Source organism: Hirundo rustica, chromosome Z (assembly GCF_015227805.2).
Source record: "Hirundo rustica isolate bHirRus1 chromosome Z, bHirRus1.pri.v3, whole genome shotgun sequence".
Taxonomy (NCBI): Eukaryota; Metazoa; Chordata; class Aves; order Passeriformes; family Hirundinidae; genus Hirundo; species Hirundo rustica.
In genome coordinates, this window is record NC_053488.1 from 71,416,593 (window position 1) to 71,438,785 (window position 22,193).

At 41.3% G+C, this 22,193-nt stretch overlaps 1 protein-coding gene across 1 annotated transcript in view; it reads left to right on the forward strand.

Moving 5' to 3' along the window:
* Nucleotides 1-298: 298 nt before the first annotated feature.
* Nucleotides 299-22,193, forward strand: part of SHB (SH2 domain containing adaptor protein B) — a 58,790-nt gene continuing 36,895 nt past the window's right edge. Inside the window, exons 1-2 of the mRNA XM_040091068.1 lie at nucleotides 299-883; nucleotides 12,601-12,718. Coding sequence (XP_039947002.1) covers nucleotides 299-883; nucleotides 12,601-12,718 — 703 coding nt within the window. The remainder of the gene's footprint in view (nucleotides 884-12,600; nucleotides 12,719-22,193) is intronic.

Genomic DNA, 22,193 nt, shown 5'->3' on the forward strand with positions numbered 1-22,193 from the left:
CTGCGCTGCCAGCGCGGAGCAGCGGGGCTGAGGTCGCGGCAGACCCGGAGCCGCGGGGGCGGGCGCGAAGCTACGGCGAGCGCCTGGCTCGGGCGGGGAGCGGCTTCCTCCCGCCGGGAAGCCGCGGGGCTCGGCGGGGCCCTTCCAGCCGCTGGCAGCGGGAGAGCGGCGAGTGCACGGAGCGGGGCGCCCGGCCCGCCCCGCCGACCCGCTCCTCCATGCGGGCGGCGAGCGGGGCTGGGGCGCGGGGCGCCTGGGGCAGCGCGCAGCGGTGCTGAGGCCGCGACCGGGAGAGACCATGGCCAAATGGCTGAACAAGTACTTCAGCCTGGGCAATAGCAAGACCAAGAGCCCTCCGCAGCCCCCGCGGCCCGACTACCGGGAGAAGCGCAACGGTGCCGGCAGCGCGCCCCGCCCCGAGGGGCCGCCGCACCTCCACCTCCACCACCACACCTCGCCCGGCTTTTCGCGCCGCCGTCTGCGCGACGACACCAGCGACCTGCTCCGCGCCTACCGCGCCCAGAAGGACCGCGACTTCGAAGACCCCTACAGCGGACCCGGCTCGTCCCTGCGCAAGCTGCGTGCCATGTGCCGCCCGGACTACTCGGCGCCCGAGGACGTGGGTGAGGCAGCCCTCAAGGCTTCCTCCTCCTCCTCCTCCTCGTCGTGCTGCGCCACGCCTCCCACCACCGGCTCCCCGCACCTCTTCCGCAGCCACAGCGAGCGCCGCTCGGCCACGCCACCCGACGTGAAGTACATCTCCCCCAAGCACCGGCTGATCAAGGTGGAGGGCGGCGGTGGAGGCAGCGACGGCGCGGGCAAGAAGCTCAACAAGGGCTCCAAGAATCCTGCGGCTGCTGCCCCTTCTGCCATGAAAGATAAAGTAAGTGTCGTGGTCCTGTTCCCGCCCCTGTAGGTTAGGTAGCTGGGGCTACGTCAGACCCTGATGGGATTTTTGGCAAGGGGACCAGCTACTGTACACCTGGAGTTGTCGCTGTTCTCAGCCGTCCTTCATTGGGTGGCCGGGCCCTTTTTAATATCTCAGGGCATGCCGGGCATGTGCAGGAGTACCACGTGAAAGTGATGGTGTCCTGTACTTTTGGCTTTCAAGCTCACTTTTCTTCTGTTGGGGTGGGTTCACAGATGTTTCTAGCCCTGCTTTGAGACACAGTTCACCGCCAGCCTCACGATGGGTACCAAGGTTCTTGGTATGCCCCTGCAGAGCAGGATGCAAGTCGTTAGGGGGATACTTGGGGAGCGCTAGAGGCCCTTGAAAGCCTTCTGCTTGTGACTCTGAGGTGAGGCCTCAGCCCCACTGCATGTGGTGTGGGGCAGTCATATATGTATATAAGAAAATAAACTGTTTTTACGCAGACAGTTTGTCATTTGTTTATAAACTTTTTGCCTCCTAGTTCAGTGTCAAAGGTGAGAGGGTTCAAAGTTCTGTGTTACAATAGCATGGCAACTTCCATGATACGGTGTTTCCAACTGGCACGTTGGAAGCAAACTCCATAGATACTTGCCCAGTAGCAAATGTTATCCTTTTGCTGGTCATTCTCTTCAAATTTTAGCAAAACATTCCAGACACAAGTGCTGGACTTGGGAACTCAAGTTAGAGAGGGAATACCATTAATTGTTTCTTAAGCACAGTGCATCCTCCCACCTGTGTTGGTCTTGTGAGTATAGTTCTGTTTTTCTCATGTATTGGAAATAAATATTCCTCTATTTTGTTAATTGGCATTTTCAACTCCAGGATAATAGTCACTTCACAGGAATTTCAAGTATGTGCTGAATGTTACCAGTTTAAATGATCTGTGTGTACATGTTTAAATATGTAACATGATTGCATTGCAACACTTCCATGACAACTTGATGAATTATATGTGTCCACGTGCAATTCCAAAGAAATCTGCTTGTGACAATGATGATATAGGGTGAAAAGTCTAGTATTTATTCTATTTTTTTAGCAGTGTTCCTGACTTGAAGCAACTTCTTTTGTGGAAGTGACTGATTAAAAGTTAGCATCTCACTATGTTTTGCAGTATGTTACAATCTATTCAGTCTTCTATACATTTCCTACACTTGATACGAAGTGTCATCTTTTAGGAAACACTGTTCAGCAAAAACAGCTGCTTCGAACAAAATGAATCTCTCTTGTTTTCTTTTTTTTAAATCACTGTTCAATTTTAGACCCTACTGAAGCAATTTTCAAATCAGAAAATATGTATTTGTTGCTAGGTAACCTGCTGCTTTGTAATGGTCGTAGTTCTGTATGCTGCTCCCAAGCCCTTGTTGCAGGCTCAGAAACTTGTAGGCAAAAATTCTCAGTCATGTTCATGGAGTTTTTTTCCAATTATTGAGAGGGAGAACTATATGTGACAAGCAGGAAATCTGGCTATATCTGAGAAATGAAATTGTCCCTGTGCCTCAAAAAGCCAACTGTGCCTGCCTGCAACAGCATTTGTATGTGATAGGCAGCATAGCTTGCCTTTTGTTGAATTGTGTTACTTCATTCCAGCAATAGATGTGACATTTCTCTTATTTCACAGCTCTCTAGCGTTTGACAGGAGAACAGGGGTCAGAGTGGGCCGGGAGGGAACTGCTTCTCCTCTACACCAGTGGTTCGTTCAGTGAGGAAGAAAAATAAGGAATTTTGTTAACCGAGTGTCTGTAGTTCAGTAGCGAAGAAAGCAAGTGAAAATAAACTTCTCTATGAAAGATATGATAAGGAGGACAGTAAAGATGGAATAAAAGCCCCCGAAGCTAGAGGTATGCTGTTCAGAAGAATTCACAGGCATGCTAAAAACATTTTTAAAAATATGTGTGTAACATAGCATAAGCCAGTAAACACTTTAGGAATGAAAAAAAAAAAATAACTAAGTACCATATAGTTCTGTCTTCGTAGAACTATGTTAGTGTTTAATGATCCAGTAATGTCTGTTAATGTTTGTGTTTCATTCCAGCATCTGTTTCAGTGTTTTGGTGGGTTTTTTCCCTGATTTTATTTACAGAGATGGGGTGCTGTTTTCCTTTATGTGTTGATGGAGAAGTAAGAAGTAGAGGTTTCAAAAAATTCAGTGAGCAATTTTATATCTACTGTGTTTTGTCATCAGTAAAGAGTTGGCTGAAAAGCTCAATTGTGTGTCATACTTGAAAGAGTTACTGGAATGGGAAAGAGATTCAGGAAGGTGCTTGTTTGGTGTGGTTACTTATAAAGGGCAAATGGCAAAGTACAGATAATGGCAGATTGGTTAGCTGAAGTTCCCAAAGGAAAAGAAAAATTGTAAACTAGCTGATTCAGGGAATTAAGGGGATGGAGATTTAATGCAGTGGCAGACGTGATGAAATTTTGTAAGGTTTTAGACAAAGGCTGGTAAAGTAAACACAGAGATGTAATGTGTCTGGGATTTGGGAAGTTTTGATGTGTAGCAGTAGAAATACCAACTAAAGCTGAAGCAGACAAACACAAATTGCTAGTGAGGTGACTAACATCTACAAAAGATGCCGAGTGTGGCTCATTTCCAGATGTCTTTGAATTCAAATTGTTGGAGCATTTTTATTTTTTAATTATTTTTTTTTTTTATTTAGGTAATACAATTAGGTGGGTTTGGGGACTTCACTGTGATGTTTACTTTCAGACAAGGGAGAGCAGAGAGGGTTAGAATTAATGGCTGCAGCAGTTCAGGTCCTCCAGTGTGGTGGATAAAGAAATTATTGGCTTCCATCTTTAGTGCTGGCTTGTGAGAACGTAACTTATTTGCTTGCCACAGAGTAGGTAGGGAGTGTGGGCAAGTTGAAACAACATGTGGTTGTATTCCGGATCAGTCTGGCATCTCCTTTATTTGTGTAAGAATAAATGCAAGACTTGATTTAAGACCAGCTTAATAGGCAAACCACTTGTGAATGGAGATCAAAAGAAATTACCTGAAGTCTTCCTGAGTGATTGTCCTCTATCTGGCATTGTGGTGTGTGTAAATCCATGAAGTAATAACTGAGTGGGAAGTGTCCCTGTGAAAGGATACTTCAGATATGCATTATATATACCTATTACGTATTTCAGCCTAACCATTTCTCTGCCAGGTTTTACAGCTGAAGAACCTGGGCTACTTCCCAAAGACAAGCTGTATCATACTTCATCACAGGAAGTTCTTAAGATTTAGAAGTTGGATTCATAGCATATTGTCCTTTAAAAGACAATTATTTCATAATTAGCTTCATTTTGCACTGTCTCTGTTCAGTGGAGACAGACAAATGCAGCAGTTCTGTATACTGAATGCGAAGACACTGCAAGTTGCAAGATCCATTTCCACGGGTGTTAAAGAAATCTTTTGATATTAATCTCTCTTCTCCATTAACTAGGTTCGTTGGCACAGGTCAGTTAAGGTATCTGGTAGTAGCTCAAGACAGGGACATAGAACAAATAAATCCCTAGGCAGTTACAGACTTAAAATCCAAACTCCCTATCCTACACAAGACAGTCTGGACAAACAGTAACACTGGGGTCTTCTTACTTCTGGTTTGTTATGTTACCAATTACGTGCTGTGTGTTTAGTCTTGTATCTCTCTGGTGTACACATCTGCTGTCTAATCTGAAACTCTTGCTACAATAGTCTACGAGTTTATTTAAGTGAATTTAGGTTTTCTTGTTACTTATGTTGAAATTACTTGTGAAGTTCTGAAATCTACGTTATATGTGTGTATGAACATATACATTGACAAAATATGATAAATATATAATATATAGTTACCATTGTTATTTGGTATACATAAGTGTATGTATTGCTGAGAAAGCGGTTGTGGACATTCTGTCTCCGGAGACTTTCAAAACTGTTGTGGTCAAGATCCTGGACAACTTGGTCTACCTTTGATATTAGCCCTGCTTTGAGCAGAAGAGTGGTTTAATTCACAGAACCACTGAAAACACTGAGCTGGAAGGGATACACAAGGATCAATGAGCTCAACTCCTGGCCCTGTACAGCACCATCTCCAAGAGTCACTCCATGTGCCTGAGAAAGAATTGGCTGGTTTTACAATATTCTTTGTTCCCTAGGCTCACTGAAGATGGGATAGGAGAGATGTTTGTGACTCTAACACCTTTGAATATGTCCTTGCTTGTGCTGACCACTGACCAGTGGCAAAGAATATGGTTTGACTTTTCACTCCTTTGCCCTGTGTCAGAGTGGTTGTATCCTTAACAGTATGCTAGGCACTGTTTGGAATTGGAGGAAGTGATATGAGACTGAGCAGTTGAAACAGCATAGTGGTGGATTCTAACAAGAGATAGGAAAGGACTGTGGTGCAGATCTTCCTGGATAAGTCATTGTTTTTGTAAATGTACTGTTAAACAGTCTATTTACAAGGAAACAGACATAAGGTGTGGTTTTGGAGTAGTTGTGCATTGTCCCAGAAGTGTGGAAAATTGTTTTACAAAATATATTCTGCTAAGGACATTACATGAGATACAATTTTTTTAAAATTTGTTTTTTAAACTTGGTTTTCTAAAGGGAACAATACCTATTAATGTCTGTCCTTCCTTCAATATCTCTTATATCTACTGAAAAATCCTTGAAGCTGTATTTTCAGATGTAAAATACTTGAGTGGATGGGTCAAGGAAGCACATTACTTTCTGGGGGGAAAGCAGGTACAACTGCATTTTTAAACCTTGAGCAGGAGTTAGAAGTGCTGCGTTGCCTGCTGTGTGAAGAGTGGTCTGCATTGCCCTGTCTGAAGCACTGACATGTGGGATGTCAGGGGACTCCAATTATTATCGGGGAATAGAGAATAGAAATGGAGGAGCAAGAAGGCGAGAACTGTTACTTGTCTCAGCTTGTTAGCAGTTCGATTCTGTCCATGTGAGTGCGTGGACTTGTAAAGACTGAAGAGCAATTCACCTTCATTGAGCGCTAAACCTTGTATGTGGGGGACTAGGTCTTGAAATCCTGTTATTAAACACTGGTGCTTTTTCCCACCAGCACCTCATTATCAGTTCACAACTCTCTGAGAAATTTAGGCACTACATTTCCCAATTTGTGTTTCAATTACCTTTTAGATGAGATGTGTCAGTATCTGGAAGTCACCACTATGAATGAGGTCTGTGATTCCTTCCAGGGGCAGAGCTAGTGCTGGTCTTTCCAATACTCAAATTTAGGACTAGGAGGAAAGGCTCTAAACACACTTTATGTATAGGGTAGTCCTCTAGAATCATACTAATACAAATGTCTGACTTGTTAGCAAGATAGTAAAAGTCCTTGATTTATTTTTCCTGATACTTTCAGGAATTGGACCATGTATAGATCACTTTGTTAGCAAGTTTTCCAAAGCCGTGAAATTTGTTTTGAATAAAGTGTGGTACTTAGGCTACAGGGAGGATTATCCAACAGGTACTAGAATTCATTGCATCATGGAAGAAAACCTAGGTAGAAGTCTTTATTAATATGGAAAACAAATCAAGATCAAACTGTCACCGAGACACACAAAGCAATCACACGCAGACAAGAGATTTTCGCAGAGGTTCTTCTGATCCAGCTCTCAGCTGAAAGAGCGGAGTGAAGAGAGCCCCTTTGTTTATTCTTTTACTTTTTATACATTTGTGGGTCTAGCAGAAGATTGGCTTTTTGGGGTTTCCACCCCTCAGCCTCAGTGGCCAGACAAATTGTCAGTTACAATTGTTTTCAGGTTAGAAATATGCAAACAAAGGACAGAGAATGAAAAACAAAGGATTTGTTTATTTTACATCTGTGGGAAAGGTAGAAAAACTGCTCTGATATTCTACAGCAACTAAAAGATCTGACTCCATTTATGAAAATCAAAAGGATAATAAAGAAACTCAGAAAAACCAGGGTAACAATCAAACTTCACAGTCTTGCTGTATGCAGGCTGAGCTTTGTCCAAGCTTCAACATCAGAGATATTTCTGATGTGTAGTTACCTGAATATTACATGAAAATACAGTATTTTAGGAAATATCTGCTTAGGGCATGTTTGGGTAGTGAGACCTGGAGGTTGCTTGAGGTCAAAGGGAGAAATTTGGCATTTGTCAAAAATAGAATGTTGTAAAAAAAACCCTAACATACCCCCCCAAAAAACCCCAACCAATACTGCACAACAGCAATCAAACAAAATAACAAAACAGCTCTCTCCATGTAATATTGCTAATTATTTTTGGCCACCATGATGGATAGAGCACCTCTCATGTGAGGAAAGGCTGAGAGAGCTGGGATTGTTCAGCCTGGAGAAGAAAAGGCTTTGGGGTCACCTAAATGGAGCCTTCCAGTATCTGAAGGGAGCCAACGAGAAATCTGGAGAGGGACTTTTTACAAGGGCATGTAGTGACAGGGCAAGGGAGAATGGCTTTGAAATCAGAGTAGATTTATATTACATTTTAGGAAGATATTCTTTACTGTGAAGGTGGTGAGGTGCCAGTTGCCCAGAGAAGTTATGGATGCCTCATTCCTGGAAGTGTACAAGGCCAGGCTGGATAGGGCTCTAAGCAGCCTGGTCTATCTAAAGGTATCCCTGTGCATAGCAGAGGGATTGGAATGAGATGATCTTTAAGGTCCTTTCCAAACTACGCTTTTCTATGATAATACAGAGTGACTTCTGCTGTAGCTAGGGACTGCATTGAATACAAATTCTGAAAGTTGATGAAGAATTTTCATTACATTGTGTTAAATGTGTTAACTGTGGTGTTCTCAGAGACATATTTGCAGTTCTTAAGTGCTCTTATCTTCTGTACCTTTGCTGACAGACACATGCTCTCATCTGTCATATTAGTGGACTTAATTGCAACTCACAAAAGTTGAAAGTGGAGTATATGGTCTGCCTTTATACAGTTATTTAAGTATAAATAACCTGCACATGGCAAGGATCTTGAAGGTGCATTCCAACCCAAACCGTTCTATTATCTAAATATTGAAGATATAATAATATATATTATTTATTAAAAATAAATCTTTAAAATAAATGTCCCCTAGTAAATTCCCCAAAGGCCTGGTGAGTAGGAGGAATCTTTTAGATTTTTGCTACATGATGTTTATTGTAATTCCTCTTGGATTCTTCTAGAATAGTGTGTCCTAAATCACAATAGCCACTAAATTAGTGAAACAGCTAACACTTCTGTGCTGATGTTACTGGTTTAAAGGCGGCTTGATCTTCTGCATTTCCTTTCAATTCAAGAAAGGGATTATTCGTATTTGTTCAGTGGTGAGTTCTCATTTGTTTCCTTCTTTTTCATTCCCTTTAAAATGTTGGATTTAGTAAGATAGAGATACATGTGAAATTATGCAGTTAGGTGTGTTATTCCTGTGGCTGCATATGCAAATAATGCTTTTGTATATTCAAATACCCATTTAAACTTGTATTTAATATGATAATATTTGTCAGACTTTTTTTAAGACTGTAGAAGAACAAAGACTATGCACCAACAGTGAAGCTTGCAACTTAATGTAATTGTATATAATACAATCTCAGCTTGTATTTAATTTTCTAGGGGATGGAGTGAGTATTGGGTTTTTGATCTTATATCTGCTGATTAACTTTTTAGCTAGAGTTATGGTTTTTAATTTGGCATATTGTCTGGTAACTGAGCTGTACTCTTTCCCCTGTCTTCTGACTTTTAACTAGCAACCTGGTACAAAGATCCACTGTGAGTGTTCTCTAAATCGCTCTATTTATGTGTTAAAATTTCTTTTGCTTGATGTTACTGGTGCCTCAGAATACTACTACTACATGTACAAAATTAGAAAATAGTATTGTATGTGTATGGAATGTCATAGAACAGACTTGAAAAGAGCAGGAATCAGTAGTTGTAGGAGCTCACTGTCCGCATTCAGAATGTAGGTCTTGCATTCTGTCAAGAGATAAGCCAGAAGTCTTTGACAATAACCCTGACAAATGCAGGTGATTTAGACATTCATTTGAAATCTGAATGACTGTCTTCTGGAGATTCCTGGCAGCTGTGTTTTCATTTTGATAGATAGGACCTGTGAGGAAGATGGCTAGATCTGGCAGAGCAGGGAGCCAAATTAAATGTGTCCTGCTCCACAGGTCAGCCTCTGTGTATGAATGCTGTCTTTAGCTGTGCTTACAAAATTTCAACATGTTGCCATTCATCTGATTGTGCCCAGGGGGAGATGTGGCAAGTACAGCATTAGATCCTGGATAATCTGACTAGCTGAGACTTCTAGGAGGGTTGCATTGGTAGATGATGGATGCTGTCCATTATCTTCTACTTCCCGTCCAGTGCTTGTCAGTCAGTAACATGAAAGATCAGTTTAGAGACCAGTTGAACTATTTTAGCCATTTGCCTTGAAAGTGCACTAAATCAGAGCTGTGAAAGGGGCACTGCATGCAGGCCCTGACCTGGGATCTCCTGTGCTGGCCTTGGCTTCTGAACTGTAGAAAACAAATGCCTGACTGAGACCAGTTTGCTGGGCAGTGGTTGAAAGGTTGCTGGGAGAAATATAAGCAAACAAAATGCCCAGCAAACACCTCTTTTTGGAAAGCTAATGAGCTCTGGTGAGCGCAGGGGCGCATTGGTTATCACATGGAAAGACCTGCTCATGTATGCCTATGGGCAAGAGGCGACAACGTGGTGTTCTCATGGTGGGTCTTCCCTGTATAGTATGGAGGTGATCAAGATTGTGATCTGCAGAACTCCCACTGCACATGTAAGGCGTGTACCTGTGATATTTGTGAAGAGAACTTGGGTGTAACATTGGCAAACCTTTTCTTTCTGAGTATAGCATGGAAGGGGTATGAGGACAATGTATTAATACGATCTGTCATGAAGCAAGTGTTTGTTTATTGTGTTTATTACTAGAAAACTCATGTACTCAGAACCTCCTATTTCATCAAAAGTTTTTGTCTGTACTTTGTCTAACCAAGCATAGAGTCTTGGAAGGTGAGCTCCTTAAGGTAAAAGTAGCTTAAATTGGAGATGGCAAAACAACTTGCAGAGTAGGAGCTCTTTTTCTGGTTGAGATCTCTGAAAACAGGAAAAACAATCCTCTGAAACAGGATTGTCAAAAGGAGTTCAGACATGTACAGTAAGTATGTTATAATAGAACCAACAATCATACCTATATTGGTATTCAAACACTGGGGGTTTTTTGGAAAGAAGTAGAAGTACTTGAGACTCCCTGGAAGTAGAGAATTTATAGCTGTTAGCAAGTATAGAAGAAATCAGATTCTGGCAGTGGCCAGCTGCTCATCTGTGCTGAGAATTACTGAATTTAATATGTATGGAAACAGAAACAGTCATCTGGGGAGTCCTCTGACAGCTCAGCATTGTAAATCTACTTGTAATAAGATATACAGTTCCAGGAAGGGTGAAGCAGGCTGCTCTTTCTGCCTGACTGAGTGCTGAAAAGTGGGTTTGGGATTTGCCATGGGAGTGTTGTTTAGGTTGGAGGTTTTTGTGTGGCTTTTTAGGGCAGTGGTCTTGTTTGACAGCATCTTTTACGTATAATTTTCCTCCTAGTATACTTTGGGCAGATGGAGAAGAAGAAATGTCAAATAGCTGTGCTAAATCCCCTTTCTGTTTCGTGTTCTAGTACAGTTATGCAAAGGATTGGTGAGTTTTAAGTGTCAACATTAGCAAAGGAGAGCAGCACAGAGCACCAGCTACCACCTAGCAGCTCTTGACGGGGTCAGAGCAGAAGACAACATGGATGGCATTTCAACTGCATCACTTTTGGAAATGAAACTGCCCTTGTGACTAGGAGGAATTACTGCTGCCTGATACACATTGTCGTCTTTGTCTCAAGTGTGTGCAGCTGCTGTCACTTGATTTGCTGCTTGGGCATATCTTGCCAGACGGGGGGGAGGGGGCTTTTCCCCTTTGTGTTAACTGCTTTTTGAAATAATGAGGGAGTAATTTTGGACACCAAGTGAAAGAAAGAATTCTATTTCCCTCTCTCTATGATCCATGTCAGTCTGGTTGTTTCTGGTCAAAAACAAAACAAAACAAAATTTTAAAAAAACAAAACAAACAAAAAACCAACCAAACAAAAAAACCCCCAAACAACAAAAAAACCTTTCAGTCACTTTAAACTCTGAGTGAAGGAAAACGCACAAAAAATTATAACAAAATAAGTATGGTAAAATAAGCAAAATAAGCAGTATAAAATTGCAATATGCCAGTGTTAGAGGGCTTGTGTAATGACTCTGAAGTGTGTTAGATGTTTTGTTTCCTAATCTTAAAGGAGATCTCTGACTTTCCTAATAGAGTGTTCATTTATTCCATGGCACTTGTGCAGGTGTTTGATCTGTGAATACTTGTGTATCCTGTTTTTCTTCTCTGACTGGTGGGGTATGCTGGCAGCAGGAGACACAAGCAGATGCAGCTTCAATCTCTCAGCTGGCAGTGTACTCCTGGTTCTTTGTTGAAAAGATTGAAACTGTTGGAATAGCACTGTGCTGTAAGTCTTACTAGTGCTGGTCTTAAAAATATAAAGTAACTCAGTTGAAAAATCCCTCATAAATAAAGTAAGCCTTCTGGCCAGAACTCTTTAGGCTTGCCCTGCTTTGAGTGATGAGTTGGATAGGGTGATCCATGTGGTTCTTTACCACCTGAATTATCTTCTGATTTTATAGGGATTCTGATGTTGAAGTCTGCCTCTGCCTACTTTGTTTGCTTCAGACTCTTTTGCCTGCTGTAGATTCCATGTCTGTGCTCTGCAATAATTCTCAAATGAGGATTTCTGCCTTTGGTCCAGTCCCCTTGTTGCATCCCAGGACAAAGATTAGCTCTACCACGTCAGTTACAGGGAGGAATGATTCCTGTGACTTTAATTGACTGATTAAAAAACCTACATGTGGGATCTATACGGCATACAATGATTTTGCAGCTGTCAGGAAAGCATAGTAATGTAAGGTCAGTTGTGAGGTTTTCTAGCCTTCAGATTTTTTTCGTCTCCTGGTTGAGGAGGAAAACATTCTCTGACAGATAATTTCTTTTTGCTGTCTTTTGTCTCAGTTCACAAAATATAAGTAAAAATAATGTTCCTTTGAGAGAAAGAATGGCACACATGGGTTTGAGGATTGAAGTTTAGCCAAGAGTTTGTTTTGTGTATTTTTTTTTCACATGAGACCTAAAATTAAAGGCTTTTTATTAATGCAGTGAAAAGAGTAGACTTAGAATATTTATTTTAAAAGTTTCTAGCAATATTTTCAGTTGTAGCTCATAAACCTTAAAAGCAGAGGAGATGGAGTATGTGTAAGATAAAGAGTGCTTCCCCCCCTCCCCGAATATTAGCAGATTTCTCTGATAAGATTTGTACTGGATTGAATTTTTTGACTGGTTGGCTCTTTCTAATTTGTTCATCCCAATTATTCCATTGCTTGTGCGAGTCAGAAATCTTTTTGCTATCTTTCTGCCTTTTTGAGGTTTCCAGAACAGGAGCCCACTTCTATTCCAGTACTATTTAGTAACTGATCTATGGCAATTGTGTATTCATCCTCTGAACAAAGACTGTACTCTGAAGACAGCATAGGATGCAGCCATGTGAAGCTGTTTTTATTTGCTGATAGGATGTCATTGCCTTCTGCTTTGCACATCTGACTGGAAATTTCAGTAACATTTACCTTCCTGTCTTTCAGGTATTGATAGCTGATGACTACTCAGACCCGTTTGATGCCAAAAGTGAGTTGAACAGAATGGGAAAAGGGGAGAACACTGGCTATATGGAACCATATGAAGCCCAGAGAATAATGGCTGGTAAGAAAAAACAGTTGCACATGTAAGCTCCAGTTGCATGGCAGTTCACATGCATATTATAGCTGCTATGAAACACAAATGTCCTTTGGCACGGAAAGCCATGTTTCTGAAGATGCTTAGGTAGGCAGCAGCAAATGCCATGGAAGCATTAAATTTTCCTGCAGGTGCCTTTATACGTAAAAATACTGCTCTGTACCTCACTTTTAAATACAGAAGTTTTGTACTGTCATGTGATAAGGTGAGAAAATAAGAACAATGAGAGTTGGAGTGTGTATTTCTCCTCTTGGCAGTGTGAAGGCTGTCATCTCTCTGTGGTTGAGATGGCCAAAGCATGACATTGTGTTACTCCACTTAAAAACAGTTCATCAACTTGCTAATGGACTTTTTTCCTCAATCAGATTCGGACTTCTTGGTGTCGGAAGAGGGCTGCAGAGCTGCATCTTTCTGTAGCTTTCTTCTTTCCTTCCTTGCTTCTTTGATTTTTACCAGTAGTCAAAATGAGACACTATAGGATGCCTGTGAGCCTTTAATTGCTATTCTTGGTAGTGTCCTTCCTTTTCTGTCATGTAGGAAAGTGGTGATGTTGTTCTACACCTTTGGACTATCCGAACCCCTTGTACTGGCATTATGCAACTCTATTTTCCATGCATTTTCTTTATCAGGATCAATATCCTACTTGTTGGCTGTGCGGTCTGTAAAATATTCTGAGGTATGGGGCCATATGTTTTTAATTTATGATGATTTGACCAGTCAACACATACTGTGCAAATCAAACGAACATTTCTTGGGTTTGTAGAGCAGGTTCTTTTTTTCCCATTTTGCGGTAAAAGTCACTCTTGTGCCCAGTTAAGTTGATTGTATGCTTTCCTTTTCTGTTGGCAGCTCCTGTTTTGGGCCCTCAGGAAAGATTAATCAGTGGGGGAAGATGAGGCTGTTGGATGCAAAGATCCTTTTTTCATGCAAGTGTTCTTATTTTTCTTTTCTTAAAGCATTTCTGAAGGGAGACACAGGAAGTGTTATGGAAACAGTTCTTTGGAAGTTTTCAGTACTTTTTAGAAGGGTTGGGAGCTGTTATTTCTCATTAGTGTAAATCCTGTTCATTATAAATTGAAGTATTTCTCAGAAAATAAAATTAGTCCAAATAATTTCTTGCTCCTTATACAGCAGTGATGAGCATTTGTAATTTAAATTATTACATTTACAGTGCGTTGGCTTGTTTCTGCTTGCATTTAGAACTGGAGTTTGTTCTGTCTTCTTTTCCAGATTGGCCATAACAAATGAGATGTTTAGTGGATGCTACTCGATGGCTTAGCTGCAGTAAGGGACAGTAGGTTTGTGGGCCATTGCAATTACAAGACATCCTTTTGCCTAATTGATGCTTGGTGCAACTGATAAGCTGTTATATAAGCTCCATGTTATTGTAAAGGAAACATGAGGAGCTCTCAAAGATGCTAAAGGCACTTTTGAAAATAGGGTTTAATTGATTATAATGATAGAGCAAGTGTTCTGAATATTCATGTGGCTGAGCCAGTAGAAGGTGACTGATATACCTGTGAAAGATGTTTAGTGTTTTGAGATCTGGGTATTTAGCTTCCAGTCATCTTGTCCTAATGTGGATAGAGGAGGTCTCCCCATAAACCTCTATGGCATTAGGTTATGTTGACTGTATTCAAGCATGTAGTTTTATGTGTGGGGATTTTTTTATTGCTCAGGTGTTGCCTTTGCACTTTACTTGATAAATGAAAAAGGCATCTTATTGGAGAGTTTTTTAAGGTTCTGTTTATATTTACTGAGGGAGTTCTATTATGTATCTGCTGTTTCTGAAGTTTGGCTTGCCTCAGAATATTTACTGCTTTGTTATGTTTGCTAGTTTTGTTATATCTGATGAACAGGACATCAGATGACTGTCTGTTTAGCCTGACTAATCTGATTAAATCCTTCTGATTGCATTTAATGTGGTTTATAATCCCAGAGAGAGGGAATTTACATAACCCAGTGGAATGCACTGTAGGAGAGACAGAAAATAGTGACACAGCATTTTATCAGTTATTCCATGTTTGCTGGTGTACCTGACCTCTTGAACTCTGGGAACCCAGTGTAAGGGTAGTTGAAATACAACCTAAAACTTCGGTGCATGCTACGTGCTCCTTGAGTTAGTAGAGTATTAGGAAAAAGCAGGTGTCTGTATGAAATAAGACCTTATGATTTCAGTATGAGAAATAAGCATACATCTGAATAGAAACACACAGTGTCTGAAGTAACTAATATTTTTATTCAGAGCTTATTCTTTCTTCCTTAGAAGTTCTGTGATCTTGCAGTTGTCAGGTACTTTGTTCTGAGCTGGTGCTTAATTTAAAACAAAAGGCAGTCCCTGTGTTGATTTATTTCAATTAATTATTGAATGGTCTATCTGTTCCCATGCTATTGGTGGTTAGAATTGGATTCAGTTAGGCTTGAAGTTTCTTCTTCTGCTGATAGTGCCCGCAAAAATACTGTCTCCCTAGATTTATCATTGTGATGACCGGAAAAAAGAGCAACCTTTATCGTAAGATTTGGACAGACTTCTCAAAGAAAGATTTGACCTGAGGCTAAGGTAGAGTTTGTTGATAATGAATGCATGTTGATAAGAAGCTATCATCTCTTGTCAGCCAAATACATCTGTTGTGATACTGATATTCGTAGGTGACTGTCCTGTCTTCAGGAAATCCATGCCAAAGGTTCAGAGAGAATCCCTGGCAATCCAGTTCCTGAAGTGCTGTATGGTGGTGGCAATCTGAGCTTGTTTGGGTGTGCACCCAAAGCCACAGCTACAGTTGCTGCATCTTTGCCCTGCCTGCAACCAGTTTGGAGATTTGATGTCCCAGAGAAACTACATGAGTATAAAGGAAGTTCTCTGTGGTATATGATGTGAAGTATCCTGGACTATGCCAGGAGTGAGATTCTGGACTGGCTGCTATCAAGCATGCATGACAGCAATAGAGGTAGCTACAATGCTGATTTCTGAGGATCCTGAGTAGTACGTGGACCTTACTTCTCCCCTGGTGTCAGTCTGTAGCTGCTGCAGTGACATGTGGCATGTCGCAAAAACAAGCCTGTGCTGCTTTGCCTATGCTGTAACCAAGCATCACTGCATGGATCAGGCGTAGGATGTTCTTCATGTTTGAGAGAGAGCTCTGCAGAGAAGCAGTGGCTAGAGATGCTGCATTTGAACAGAAGTAAATAGCTGAGACACTGTCAGGTCAGAATGCTGGTGATTGTAACATCCAGGCTTCTCTGTCATCCATTCCTCTCAGGGAATGCTAGGGGAAGAAAAGTTAAGTTCCACTTGAGTATTTACTCCCATCAGCCTGCGCTGAATGTCAAATCCTGGAGAGGAGTCTGTTTTCTGTGGTAATCCCTTATCTGAGAGGAGAAAAAGTTTCCTCAGTTCATGGATACGACTGTAGCTGTGGTTGGAGAAAATGTGTGCATTTTTTTGCTTTTAAAATCCCCTAAAAGTCATAAGGCCTATTTTAGCCGGCATGCCTTTCCTCTTTCTCCTGACAGCTGTGCATATTGACATAGCTCTTCCAGGCATCTCTGCCTTTCAGAAGGAATTAGCACCAGTCCTCAGATTGCATGAAACATTTGCAATCAAATGCCAGATCAAGGCTGTCTATACCACAGTCTTCTGTGCTGCATCGTAGAGTGCATCTAAAACTTGCCTTTGGAGACGGATCAAATTTTGGATCATCATTCAGATGGAGATATGCTGGTGGGCAAGTTATTTCACAAAGAATTGTGTCATTTTAAGGTATGATAAGGAGCACTGGCTACAAGAGTGAGTCAATAAACTGCATCTGTTGTCCTACTTGGTGCTTGGCTTTGAAGAGAGCATCTTGCTTCCAAAAGGAGTTTTATGCCCTGAGTAACCTCTAAAGTCACCCTGATCAGAACAACTTATGATCTCTTGATTATGAAGCACCTAGCATGATACATGCTATAATATAAACAGTAATTTTAAGTCTCAAAATAAAATAATTTGGAACCACATAAAAAATGCTGGGTAAGGGATGGGGGTGGGGCTGTTTGGTGAGAGAGGAAGTAAAAGCATTATCAGGATATGATGCCTATGTTAAGAAATGTGTGTTGGCAGAATCACTTCTGTTTTTTCTGGATCAGGAATTATATCTTCTGTTCTGTGGCATGGTCAGGGAAGGAGAGATAGGGAATGCTAAGTCCTTTAGTTAGGACAATGATTTGAAAGGCAAGTTAAGCATGTGGTGCATCAGTGCCTTGATTTCTTAGAACTCCAGAAAAGCCTAAGGTCTATGCCCTGAGAGTCTTGATGTACATCACATTTTTCCTTTGCTTTTACAGGTATGATCTAGGACTGGGCCAGAGATATCAGCATCTTTATAGGGTTTTGGCGCCTAGTTCATGCATTTGCCTTAAAGATGTGGCAGCCAGGGAGAAGACCTTCTTCTTGTGTCTCAGAATTCTGAAAACTTAAACGGGTAGCATTTCTGCAAACATTTGCTTTCCCTAAGATGTCACATGCCAGGTGGTATTCCTCATGGAGCAAATGCTATGTCCTGTGCAGACCTAAGAAGGCTGTCATAGCACAATTGATAAAATATATACACTGTGCCTCTGTTCTGATCAGGGTAACCCCTAGAGGTTCCTCAGGCCATAAAATATCTCCTTTTGGACAGCCAAAGTAAGTGTTACAGGAGAAAGGAATTCAGTTTGTTGTTGATGCATTCCTCACAAGAGTCTAGTAAACACATTTGTCCTGGGGACTGGGCATGTTAGATCTTGTAGGTGGGATGTGCTAACCCATGAGATCGGGGAAAGTGCAATGGTAAGTCCCAAATCTACACTGAGGCATGCTGCCACTACTCCCTGAACACTGGAAAATCTAAGCCACAAAAATGCTTCTGGCCATAAATGGAAAGCTGAATTCAAGTTTCAAACTGAATAGATGAGCTTGTGTGTTTGCTCGAGGGCTAAGTGAGTGATGTGACAGAAGGATCTGTGTACTGAACCTGAAGTGCTGGAATCTATTCCTAGGGATGCTCTAGAGCATTAGGATCATGGTACAGAGATATCTATTTTCTTACCTGTGTTGTTCAATGCATTCATCAACCTGAGCAATTACATATTTGCACTACTAACAAAAGGGAGCATAAACTAAGGGAAGTGTGTGATGAGGAAGGGCAGGGGTTTCATCTGGAGAAGTTTTAATGAGAGCATTTTGTCAGCAGGAGCTGTTTTAAAATTAAACAACGGGATATTAGAGAGAATTCCAAAAGAAAAAACACAGCTTTGTTCATAGGCTCACAACATTAGCATCCTCTTCCTTTCTTCTTTTTCTGTGTATTTATCATCCTGTCTCTATATGCGTCGTCTAGGCTGTGCAGTAGAACAGCAAGTCTAACTAGCTCATACTTGGAGATTTTGTGCTTGGCCTTCTTTCCCTGAGGATGCGTGAAGCTGAGACCCCTCTCTAGGTGCAGACAGTGCTAGAAGAGTAAATGCCTTCCTGCACTTCACTGCTGCTTTCTAGGGACTGAGGTAAGAGTCCATGGCTGCATCACAGTGGAATCTCTAATGTGTGACAGGCAGCCTAGCAAAAACATTGCACCTGCCTTAACTGGGAACTTCACGTGGACATACTGGGAGCTCAGTCTTTGTGTAAGCTATCACAGAAATGCTGGGAATATGGAAAAAACAGCATTCCCATGAACTTGCACCTACTTCAAAAGGTCTTGGGTGTCAGTTTCCCTTGTAACTAGAAAGGCTGTTTTTTTGTTCAGACATGTAACTTCATCTGAATAGTCACTACAGCGCATTGGTGGTGAGTCAGATCTTGTAAAATTCTTTACCAGGTGGCCTCTGGCATGTTGCTTGTTGGCACTGAGTTTACAACTGCAAATAATATAAGAGGAATGATAACTGCTTTGATAAAGCTTTGATTAGGATGTCTAGATTAGTACGTACAGCATGGGAAGTTTAGGAAGAATATTTTTGGCCTATTGAAAATCACGGAGCCTAGAAAGCTAACGAAATCTCTAAGCACTGTAGTGGCTCTGTGTAAGATTTGCTGTCTGAGCTTGAGCATCGCAGACAGCTGTAGCCAACACAGAAGAGGTAGTGTGTTTGTCCACTAAGCTCAACAGCTGGCATTGTTTTCAAAAAACTTCAAGCTCCTTCTCTTGTTCCTGCATTTGTGTGTTTCAATTCTAATTCTCTTTGAGGGTCTAACAATAGCCTAGCCATGATTGGAAATCAGCCCCAATTGAGAATCGATCCATTGTCAATGCACCTCATGTGGTATTGTGAAGTCGTCACTAGCCCTATTATTGTCCTGCTTCCAGGTGATGTGAATAGACCACATGGTGGCCATTCTAGCAGAAAGGTTTTAAGATTTTTTTTTTCCTTTAGAAGTGTGGAAGAACTGAAAGGTAACTCTTCATTCTTGACATTCGATCTGTATGTCTCAACATTTCTCAACATATCTCTCATCTCAACATTTGCAATGTGGAGAGCCACTGGGCAGGATTCTAATAAGATCAGTAGCATGAAGAAGAAAGCTTGTGACTGGTAAGAAGATGGTTTTATTTATGTGTTGGCAGTTTCCTATAGAGCAGCAGTGGAAATCTTGCGGAGCTCTTCCTAGAAGTAACAAAGGAGGGATGTCTGATGTGTTCTGAGCATTCCCATCATTTGGAGCATAGTGCTAGTGTTACTGTCACCTGCTGCTATCCTGTAGTGCAAATTTCCCTGCAACTCATGAGAAGTGAGGGCATATGCTCTGAACAGCTGTTCTTCTTTTTTAAAGTGTGCTAGATGTAATGTTCATTAGAAACCTCCTGGGCTTCAGCATCTATTTCAAGTTGTTTCTTATTTAATTTGGAATTTGGACAAACATTACACTGGTCAATGAGTTAAAGGAAAGAAATTGTCTAGGAACAATTATAGAAGAGAACTTCTTCCTTGGCGTTAGGTCTAATGTGCATTAATTGAGAGATATTTGAAGGAGTGCTGGACCTGCTTTAATACAAGCACTTACGTTCTCTGGGCAAAGCAATAGATCTCACACATGCCATGAAACCCTACCAGTTTAGAAGCATGTCCAGTTGCCAGGATCATCAATACTTCTCTTCCTGTCTTCATGAGCACTTTGTAAACCATCAGTGATTGTGAGAAGATAAAGCCAGAAAGGATTGAGCCTAGTTTCCCATGCCATGAGAGACTGCAATGTGTTGTGTTTGCTATAACTAGGTGTGTTACTGGGTTAGAAACCAGCTGTGCATAAAATTAATGCAATTTCTTTATGTTTAAAGGTGTCTGCTCCCCTAGAAAGATCTAGGGTGTTCTCTCTAATGTTTAATACTACATGTTTAATTTAATGTTGGTTTTGTTTGTGGGGTTTTTTCCCTGTTTCAATGCCTGGGTTTCAACACCTTCATTTTGCTCTTTTGATTTGATATAGTCTGGAAATGGACTAAATGTGAAACTTGAATCACAAGCCTGAATAAAAATGGAGTTTTTCACAGTTTCTTGACTCTTGTTCTCATTAAAACAAAGTTTATGTCCAAAATAATGGAAACAAGATGTCCAGAACTTTGGAAAAGTTAATTGGAATTATAATAGACTACTTGAGGGTGCATGTTGAAGGACAGGATGTTCATTCATTCGCTTTACTTGCTCACCGTCTGATGAATCTGACCTAGGAACGTGCATAAAAAGCGAAGTGAAGGAATGAATATTTGGATGTTTGGGGAAAAGAAACCAATGAGTTCAAAATGCTGTTCAACCCTTGCCTGAATTCTGGAAGATTTGTGCTGGAAAAGAAGCCACTTTTGTTCCACATAGTTAGTTGACAAAATCTTTCTGCTTTCCTAATACAAGCAACATGTGTAATGCATGCAGGTGCTTTTTCCTTGGTGCCTACATGTGCTTTGCATGCTGAGTTGCCTGTGGCTTGAGGAGTTTTATTTGTGTTTCTTACTATGCTGCTTTGAATTTATGTCTGTTTTCACCTGCCAGTTGCCACAGGTCTTCCCTCTACTCCATCCTTCTCATCCCCAGATAAGTTGCAAAATTTTAAACTGCTTTTCTTAAGAGCAGTGGTGCTTTTAATACAGGATGTGAATTGCCTGTCCCTTCAAGACAGCGATGCTTCTGGTAGCTGTTTGAGTAGCACTGAGGTCTGTAATTTTAGAACTCCAGCAGCTGTGTTTTGAGAAATACAAAAAAGAGAACTATGACCCTAGAGTGAAAAAAATAGTATCCATTGGACTATTGGTATTCTTTTGGTTACAAAGGTGTAAGAGCTACTGTCTTCTCATTTTGTGTCCTGCTGACCTATTTAAGTCCTTTTAATCTCCCTCCCGTATCACTTCTACCCTCTTCCCCCCAACTCCTACCCTCTGGTACCACGTATGTTGAATTTGAAGGTGTTTCACTTATCTGGTCATGTAGAGGATAGAAAAGATGTACTTCATCTTGGAGCAAAGGATTCTCTTAGGTAGAACATGCCTGAACATGAACGTATATGGCCGTGAAAGGATCCTCTGCCTGTCCTGTAGAGATCAGTGCGAGTTTTATAAACCCTAAATTTGATAAGGTAAATAAAATTGAAACTGTTTTGCATTTTCCCTTGTAATCAGACCTCTGTAGACTGTGATTCATTCTGGTTTAATCAGTGTTCCATCTGTTCTTTCCATGCCTGGAAAGGCTTAGAGTCAGTGAACACAAACTGAAATAAGAGGTTAATTGAATAAGGGAGGAAAAGAAAAATCTCACTATGAGGACAGTCAAATTGTGGAGAAGGCTGCCTAGTGAGGTTGTGTAGTCTCTATTTTCATCTCTGAAAATTTTCAAGACTGGACTGAGAAACCAGAATATGAGTAACCTCGTCTGACTGTAGGTAAAACCTACTTTGAGTAGGACATTGAACAAGATGACTTCCACTTTCTGAGATCTTGTTTAACCTAGCTTATTTTACGATCCTACAAGTGATTTGTGAAAGTGTGAAGTGGCTGTGAGAGTCAGCATATCCCAGACTAGATTTCTGGAACCCATGTTTGTTTAGTCTCAGTCAATTTTCAGCTTCACCACCATTACAGTGTGTTCCCAATATTGATCCTTTTAAATTTTATCTCTGGAAAGACCAGACAAGGGACGATGAGGGACAAGGAAACAGTCTGCTGGAATATAGCTTGAGCAGGGGCTTATCCACAAATATTACGGTTTTGTGGAGGTAACCCTAGATGGGCACAATCTGTGCTGAAAGCATGCTGTTGCAGCAAGGGAGTATGATTCTTGACAGCTGTTCACTATCACTTTGTGGGAGGAAGGAGCAGAGGCTGAACAGATGGACTTCCAGACTGCACTTGGGCTGTATGTGCACTTCTGGACTCCGGTGGCAGGAATTCTGGGTGCTTTCCAGGTGGAAATATGTTTGAAGCATAGGTGACTGATACTA